At 46.2% G+C, this 9,533-nt stretch overlaps 1 protein-coding gene across 1 annotated transcript; it reads right to left on the bottom strand.

Annotated features, from left to right (window-relative positions):
- Nucleotides 1–2,026: 2,026 nt before the first annotated feature.
- Nucleotides 2,027–3,349, bottom strand: GJA8 (gap junction protein alpha 8). The gene has a single exon (XM_040230864.1). It carries the CDS (start codon nt 3,347–3,349, stop codon nt 2,027–2,029), a length of 1,323 nt encoding a protein of 440 aa, XP_040086798.1.
- Between the last annotated feature and the right edge of the window lie 6,184 nt (nt 3,350–9,533).

A 9,533-nucleotide genomic window follows, 5' to 3' on the forward strand; every position in this document is an offset into this window, starting at 1 on the left:
TCTCACAGGGGAGGAATAGTTTTCGAGGAGGCTTTGGTCTGGAGGGCATATCTAGAATGAGTATCTTAAAAGGAAGGTGCTAACCAGAGGTCAGCACAAGGGATTTGGCTTTTGGTGGGGAGGGTGCTGGATGGGGGGGATACAACGAAGGCCGTTTTTCTGGGTCTCTGGGGTTCTCCTGTCCAGTTCCCTGTGATGTCAACTTGGTTTCTATCCCTCCTACCTTAGCCTTGGCACTGCAACCCATGAAGCATAGCTTTGGATTAGATGAACCATCTTGATTATCAATTTCTCCCTCTGCTTTGGGAACTGGTTGGCTCTAGTTAAAATTACTGTGTGTGAGAAATATGTAGTTATACCTGAGGATTTCCTCTAATTGGCCTCTAGATATGCGGAGTGTTGCTTGAGGGCACAAAGGGTAGAAGATCTTTCCCTTCAGCTTCTAGGTCTCTTCCAGGGATGAAGTCTGACCTGTTTGTAAGAGGCTCACACTGGTGGCCCTCTGATGACTCTTTTGGTATACATCTTGTGCCTGAGCAAGGCCTGAGGGCTGATTCTCCTCAAGACAAGCCAGAAGGAGGTATCGTCTAGCTCAGAGCTAGGTTTGTTCCCAGTCCCTGATAAAAGGAGGTGTAGATTTCAGGCTGAGTATTGCACCTATAAGAGGACAGGAAAGAAAGGGACCTTTTCTGCTTTAGGGAAGAAAACTGCAACCAGGATTTTTAAACCTTTTCAGTTCAGGGACGGAGAAGGCAATGGCACTCCACTCCAGTACTCTTGCCTGGAAAATCCCATGGACGGAGGAGCCTGGTAGGCTGCGGTCCATGGGGTCGCTAAGAGTCGGACACGACTGAACGACTTCACTTTCACTTTTTACTTTCATGCATTGGAGAAGGAAATGGCAACCTGCTCCAGTGTTCTTGCCTGGAGAATCCCAGGGACAGGGGAGCCTGGTGTGCTGCTGTCTATGGAGTTGCACAGATTCGGACACGGCTGAAGCAACTTAGCAGCAGTAGCAGCAGCAGTTCAGGGAGAGGGTATGGAGTCTTGTTCTCCTTTTCTGATGGTACCCAGTGCAGAATTCCCACTAATATAAGGGATGTAATTGCATCAGAACCCAGGGCTACAGTGACCCAAAAAAAAGGCCAGTGAGAACTCTGGACATCTCCTGGACTGATGATTTAAACTAAACACTCCAAAATGGTAAAATGAGGTTGGAAGCCACAGAAATGAGTTGAGACCATAAATAATATGACGAATTCCATAGGAAAGCTGGGCTCACAAGTATAAGCTGAACTTGCAAATTGGTGCCCTGCAGGTTAAATTTGGCTTGCACATTTTTGGGGGGGGAGGCTCACATGGCATATTTAAAGTTTAGTTGGCAACGTTAAAAATGTGGAAAACTTCACCTGAACGTTTGGATTTCTGGCTTTTCTTGAAAAATCAGATGGCCAGGTAACACTGTCTGGTAATCGCTACCTGAAACCGAGCAGCTGCCCTCTGCTCTCCAAATTTCACAGCCCCAGCCCTCGCATGGCATTAGAACAGGTGCACTTCCCCAATTTAAACCACTTCACCAATTAAACCGCCTGCATCCTGTAGGCGGTTAAGTTTGGGACCGCTGATATATGCCACACGGTGTCTGCTAGGGAAGTGCTGAGTTGATAAAGTTCAGCTGAGTTTGTAAAGTTGCCACAAGGCTGGTAAAAAGCTCTGAGGCAATCAGTTCTGATTGAAAGGCTTTCTATGGGGAATTGAGGATGAAAGCAGAATTGCCCGTGGCTGTGGAGAGGGCCAGGGCAGTCATGAGACTGGGAACTTTGATGGGACAATGGGTTTATCTGGGTAGCCTTTGTACACGGGAAAGGCAGTTTCCTGGTTGTACTGCATCCACGGTTCCATCACGGGCCGTCCAACCAGGGTGGGTGTGAGGGGAGGGAGAGAAGACTCAAATCGTGTCGGCAACTTTAGGTTTCATCTTGCCTTGTGTTAGCTCAGGCGTTTTCTTTCTCTCTTTGGCACCGCTTCACACGGTGAGATCGTCTGACCTGGCCCGGCTGCTGGCTTTGCTCAGCCTGCTCAAGGGTCTGGTGTCGTCCCCTGGCAGCTCCGCACATAGTGAAGGCGCCTTCTCAGGCGTCAGCTCTTGCTTTGATACCTTCTCAGGCGGCGGCTCTTCTTTCTCAGCCTCCTTCTCCACATCGGGGGGCTCCACTTTCTCTGCTTCCAGCACGGCCAGGGTCTCTTGGCCTTCTGTGCTCACTCTCTCTGCCTCCTGACTCTTGTCGCCCACCTCTGGTTCTGCGGCCGCCTCTATGGGCTGCCCCTCCTCGACTCCCTCCTGGGCACCCACCTGAGCGTAGGAAGGCAGGGTCTCCTGGTAGGCCCTGGACAAGTCTCCCAGGGGACCCGGGCCCACCTTCTCCTCGAACTGACTGAAAGGCTTGGCAGAAAGGGGGCTGGCCTCTACCATCCCCACCTCCGTCAAAGGGAAATAATGGGACACGATTTTCTCTTCTTCGAGGAGCTGGTAGCCCTTGGCCTTCTGGATGGAGGAGACGGCAATGGAGTGGAGGGACTTCTCAGGAATCTCCCCCAGTGGCTGCTCCACCGGCCTCTTGAAGGCGGATCGGATTTTTTTTAGGCCCAGGTGGCTCATCTCCAGAATATTGAGGAAGAGGGACACGGAGGCCACGGACAGCATGAAGAGGATGAAGATGGTTTTCTCGGTGGGTCGTGACACGAAGCAGTCCACCACGTTGGGGCAGGGCCACCGGCTGCAGCGGTAGAGAGGCAGGATCCGGAAACCGTACAGGAAGTAGTGGCCCACGATGAAGCCCACCTCAAAGAGGGTCTTGAAGATGATGTGGCAGACGTAGGTCCTCAGCAGGGTCCCCTCCAGCCGGAACTTCTTGGTGCCCTTGCTGCTGCTGCTGCTCTTCTTGACGCTGCCCTGCTCCGCCGCTAGGGGCGCCCTCTCGCCGCCGTTGCCCGGCGACTGCTGGCTCAGCTCCTCGGCCTCGCGCTCCTTGCGCTTCTCCTCCATGCGGACGTGGTGCACCGCGTGCCCCACGTACACCAGCGACGGCGTGGAGACGAAGATGATCTGCAGGACCCAGAGACGGATGTGGGAGATGGGGAAGGCCTCGTCGTAGCAGACGTTCTCGCAACCTGGCTGCTGGGTGTTGCACACGAAGTCGGACTGCTCATCCCCCCACACGAACTCTGCAGCAGTACCGAGGATAAGGATCCGAAAGATGAAAAGCACCGTGAGCCATACGCGGCCGATGACCGTGGAGTGCTCATTCACCTCCTCCAAGATGTTCCCCAGGAAACTCCAGTCTCCCATGATTCACCTACCTACAGGAAGGAGAAGGCAAAGCTGAGCGGCCACAGTGCAATCCATCTTTTTTTTTTTTTTTTAAACTAACTCTCGGGGTACCTTCCCTTCATGGGTGGCTGAAACGGTCAGTGGGTAAGCAGTATCTTTTGAGTGTTTCCTCAGTGCAGACTAGTACTAGTACTAGGGAACAAAAGAGGCATAAAAGAATCTGCTTTCATTGGCTTTCTCATCTGTAAAATGGGTTCCCATTCACTTCACAAGCTGCCTGAAAGGATAAAAGAGGCAGCGTCTGTATAAGCCTTGAACTACATATCAAATAAATCATTGTTGATCATAAATAGAAAGTCATGGTTTCATGGATTTAAGTCAAGACCACAAGCTGAACTGAGGTTCATGAGGCGTAATGCTGAATAAATATTCTAATCCATTGGTGTCTGCCCTCCCCCCGCCAAATTTTTTCCTATGTATGAAATTGCCTGTAGTCACCTTACTTGTGACTGTGTTGGGGTATACAATGATCTTATGTTGAAAGGGAAGTGGAAGGAAACATGTTTTTTGAATATCTGCTTTGTTGCCGACCTTTGACATGACATTTTTTTCATTCATTTTGATACTTCGAGACCTACTCAATGCGTGTTACAGAGCCCAGCACATAATGAAAACTTGATAAATGTTTAACTAATTTGATTCTATCACATGAGAAAACTGAGGTTCTGAGAGTTTAAATAAATTGTCCAAGATCAGATAGCTAGCAGCAGTTCTTTCTGTTAGGTTCTTTTTGCCACCCCTTTGGGACTCATTGCCTGTGATTGGAGCTATACAGTTCTGTGACTCCTGTGCTCTTCATTTATGTTTTCTCTTCTCTAGGTTGAAATCTGGAAACCTTTCTTAATAGCTTTTCAAATTGAGAGTGATATATATATGTACATATATATTTATATTTATTTATTATCACTCTTTTAAATCCAAAGAACGGGGAGAGTGCTTTGGGAAGAAATCATGTGACAGGGTGAGAAAAATCCATTAAGATGGTTTTACTGTCCCACAGAGTGAAAAGGGTTTAGGGTCTGTAACATGTGGCTGCTTTAATAGAGCTAAAATTTCATCTGTCAGAAAAAAAAATACCATTAAACATGATAGTATACAATGCCCCTAGCAATGGCGATGACTAATGGACATGGGATTGAACTGATGGGGGTGATGTGTGCAAACTAGGTCATTTGTCCAGTGCAAACCTGTGGTGCAAGCTGGTAATCTCTGAAAGACTGTGGTCAAAACCTCTACCTTGGCTATGTTCCTCCAGCTTGAACATCTTTAGAGCTGTGGAGTTTACTCATCACTGCCCTCAGATCAGGGCAAGAGCCCATGCTAGAGATGCTGGTCTGGGCTTCTCTAGCCGACCCCTATATTATAGGGTCAGAAGTCCTTGGGGCCAGAGGATATGCCCATCGCATTTAATGACAGTGATATTTGCTAAACATTTGGATGAGTGATGAAATGTGGTATCTTAAATTAAGTGGGATTGTCATTTTTAGGAGAGGGTAAACAAAATTACATCTGAAAGCTTTCTTCCAACCTGTAGTTTGGAGCCTGGCCAGAAAGAATTGGTGGCAGATACTGATGGCAGGGGTGAACAGTGACCAACCTAGGCTCTTGGCTATCTATTTTTTTGGTGGAGAGTAGAGAGAGTTCGGAGAAGGCAATGGCACCCCACTCCAATACTCTTGCCTGGAAACTCCCATGGACGGAGGAGCCTGGTAGGCTACAGTCCATGGGATTGCAAAGAGTCAGACACGACTGAGTGACTTCAATTTCACTTTTCACTTTCATGCACTGGAGCAGGAAATGGCAACCCACTCCAGTGTTCTTGCCTGGAGAATCCCAGGGACGGGGGAGCCTGGTGGGCTTCCGTCTATGGGGTCGCACAGAGTCAGACACGACTGAAGTGACTTAGCAGCAGTAGCAGCAGCAGCAGCAGCAAGGGTTCTTGACTCAAAACTAGCTGTTCAGAATCCCAGTCACATGCATCTAGTGATACTACTGCCTTTAATACTCCTCAGATGGCAATCAAATTTAGTTTTTGCCCTATGAAAAGTGGCAGCCATTCCCATTGCCTTCTGGAAGAAGGTGGGAAACAATCATGTAAACAGTCTATGCATAAATCCTACTGGTGACAGAGCTGGGAACATCCAATATTTTTTAATCAACTAGTTCAATCTAAAGTTCATGTCAAAACAATAATTTATGTAATTTACTCCTGGGAGATCAAGTCTGGCTTTAATGAACTCTAAATGTCACGTTGCTAGTGTCTTATCCCCATTGATACATCAACTCAGTTTACAAGCTTACTTGTTTTGTACCATATTGGTCCCTTTGAAATTTTGTGTTTTTCACTCATGTACCCACATGAATGTGTGTGGTGAGCACCAACTCTCAGGACTGTATGTCTACTAGTCTTGTTTCCCCCTTTTAGAATCAAAAGCTCTTGGAGAACAGGGACCATTTTGTCTTTATCCTCTGTGAACCACCATGACACAGAACAAAGACCTTACAGAGTGGGAGCTCCATAGATACCAGTGGATAGGATCAGTGGTAATCATTTGAAATCTGAAATTCTCAATCCCTGAGTGCATGTAATACTAGTCTTACCTACAGGGAGCTCCAATTCCTAAGGAACTTCAATCCTCTTTGCTGTGGCTAGCAGTGGGGAGATTGAAAACTTGAAAAAGAAATAGTAAACTCAAAAAAAGGATGGTAAATGGATCCAGAACTAATACTGTTTTGAGGTATTGTTTTGTATAAAATTAAAGATATAAGCTGTAAGGCCAATAATTCTTGACATGTATCATGACACACATTCATGATACATAAAGACCCTCCTGACTACCCCATTCGTAATTTCCAAACTAAAACCAGACAGAGCTGTGTCCTTCCACACCTCACCCTGCAATGCTAGTATTGTTTGACTGGTTTTCTTTCTTTTTTAAATGTCTATGTTACAGAATTTCTTGTAATAATGAAAAAAGAGAAACTATAATTGAGGACAAGATCTTTCCAATTCCATGCTATTGAAACAGGCCAACAATACCATTAAGGAGAAAAGATTTAGAAGTGCTAAGGAAAGGTGCTCTGGGTTCTTGACTTCTAAAAGTGAAAATTATAATTAAAGGAAGTCAGATAAGAGTAAATCTGGGCAAACTGTTTCATTGGAATGGCAAAATCTGAAGCAAAGGATTTCCCTTTTCTTCAAGGAGGCAACTCTCTCATTTATTTTAAAATCTATTGTTAAAATCTATTACAGGTGGAAAATAAATTGACAGAGTTCGAGCCTCCACCCTCAAGCTATCCACCATAACACCCCACCAGAGGATTATGGTTTTAGGTCATGATTAAAATAATACCTTATGTTTGGGTAGCCCTTATCTATTTATAACTGATACATTTTAGCATATCTTATTTCAGTTTTCATAACAACCTGTGAACTAAGGCCGGTGGTCATCAGGCCTGGATTTCAGAGACTAGTACAATAACAACAAAATAGGGTACTGACTCCAACATATTGCTACTGACTCCTTATTTTGCCAAAAAACTTTAAAAATTACTATGACTGCAGTCTTTTTTCACCATCATCTCAAAAAAGGGGAATTATAAGACTATAAACCTAGATAGGACAAAATTTTGGAATAAAAGATAGGCCTTGAAATCGAACACGTTTAACTTGGTGAACAATTTACTCCATTGTTTTACTACATCACTGTCACATTTTAGTCACAGGCAGCTGAATAATTCATCTTGGACCAGAGCTGACAGGTCTACAGATGGATAGTTGAGAACCAGGGAACCTGGCATTATCAGCCCCATTTACCAGGATGGGAGATGGAGTGGGAGGTTAAGTCTCCCAAGGGAGCTCAGCTAGTGAAGGCAGAGCCAGGACATGAGCCGTGCAAGCCCAGGGTGATTTTCAGGATAGCATAGCCTTCTTCTGGCTTTGAAGAGGCAGAACAACACATATACATCCGTGTTAACTAGTTCCATAAAAAGGATTAGAGGCCACTTAACCACTGGAGTAGGAAATGCAAACCCACTGCAGTATTCCTGCCTAGAAAATTCCATGGACATAGGAACCTGGTGGGCTACAGTCCACGGGGTTGCAGAGTTGAACAGGGCTGAGCAACTGAGCAAGCAAGCAAGCACCACTCCAGTGGGTAAGGCAGTGTAAATGTGCCGCCACGTTTCTCGAACAGCCCCTTTAACCACCAGCTGTCAGAACCTGCCCCCAGGATGATCTTAGCAGTGCTTAACAAACCCGTTCCTATGCTCCAGTAAATACTCCAACATTGAAAATGCTGAGCATGAAGCCTCTCCTACCCCCATGGCACTCAACAGATATTAATATCACTGCTACTTCTATGGCAGAGTTTGAATGAAAAAGTACAGAAAACTTTCATAACCTCAAATACATGGTTTAGATCCCTTGGGCTACCCGGGGGCATGTTAATTCATTCTGATAAAAGAAAGGCCTTAGAAAGTCAAGTTGTAGTTAGAATTTGGACATCTCTGCCACCACCCCACCTTGTCCCTCCATTCTCGCATTTCTTTCCCTTCCAAACCTCTGCCAACTCTTAGGCCAATTTCAAGGTTTTTGGAATTGAACTCGAAATCCAGCCATCCTAATCCAAGACTGAACATTAGTGGCAACCTTTCTCCTTTTGAAGAATTCCAGATGTAGCCCTTAGATTAAGCTGGGAAAGAAGTGGGGGATGGGAGGGGTTGGGAAGCCTTCAAGCTAATATCACCCAGGGAAAACTTGCCAATAGGAGTAGGTCTCCCGGAGAGATACGTGTTCTCTTCGTCTCTTGGCGCTCAGCGGTAAAATGGCAACTTTGGCCTCTTTCCTTTGGCGCCTAAAAGCCCACCTCCCACTTCTCTACCCCGCCCCTACTGTGCTGCACGACTGAGCAGATATGACTGGATTGGCCCTGATGGGTAGGTTTTACTGTCCAGCAATATTTTAAGCTCCCAGCCAGACAGCTTTTATGAAAGGAGGGATGTTTGGAAAACAATAGGTGAGAGAGAATGGGAGAGCTGTGTTAGGCATTGAGGGGAGGAGAGTGGGGAAAAGCTGATGTGGGAAAGCTTAGCTGGGCCTTCTGCAGCTCCAAAAGTTTCTTTTAGCAGCAGACTGGCCCTCTGCAACAGGAGATCTTTGACTTCTCTCCAGAGGACATGAGCCCTGGGCGTATTTTCCCAGCACCTTATCGTGGGCTTAGAGAATCTTAGGGATGTAGGGACAGTCAGAGGTCACTGAGTCAGACAGGGCCAAAGCCACTCCAGAAAGAGTAAACTTGATCCCTTTAAAGGATGATATTTCATCTTCCATTGGTGGTTTGTTCTTGTGTCTCATAACTTTCAGCAGGGCAGTCTCCCTCACTGGAAAGGAGTCTTAATACTCCAAAGAATTCTGGCACCATTTTCCAAGGTAACGACGTTTCTCGCTTTGTTTCACTCATAAATACTTTTGAGAAGCTGAACAATCAAGGGGAAGAAAGCTGAAGAAACGTCAGTGAGAGTTTTAGACTTTAGTGCCTCCATCTGTGAAATGAGGGTTTGATAGTTTTGCTCACCAAGAGAATGGTGGATGAAACACGAGTATGACTGAACGAGGAATGATGCTGGGAAGCTGGCACGGAGGGCTTGAGTGCATGTTCTGTGCCTCTCTGAGCCTGCTACCTTTCCACTATTGCACTGGTATTATGTTAAAATGGTTGTTGTGACCACATTTTCCAAAACAAAAATTGGGGCATTTTATTCTACAAACTTACTTGTGGAAAAATAGAGCAAAATAGTTGAAACTGGAATTGTTTTAAGAAATCTGCAATGTGTGATTACTAAATCGAAGGCAACTTTGAGATGAAGCCAGGGGGAAAAGGGCACTTGCCTCAGCCACACGCCTTATTTCCTGTCCTTTCTGGTATCATGGGCATATTGCATTTTATTTTTCAAGTCCTAGGCACTGGAGAAGGAAATGGCAACCCACTCTAGTGTTCTTACCTGGAGAATCCCACGGACGGGGGACCTGGTGGGGTGCCGTCTCTGGGGTCGCAGAGTCTCTGGGGTGGCAGAGTCGGGCACGACTGAAGTGACTTAGCAGCAGCAGCAGGCATACTTTATTTTTAATCTCACAACAAAC

Source organism: Oryx dammah, unplaced genomic scaffold (assembly GCF_014754425.2).
Source record: "Oryx dammah isolate SB20612 unplaced genomic scaffold, SCBI_Odam_1.1 HiC_scaffold_28, whole genome shotgun sequence".
Taxonomy (NCBI): Eukaryota; Metazoa; Chordata; class Mammalia; order Artiodactyla; family Bovidae; genus Oryx; species Oryx dammah.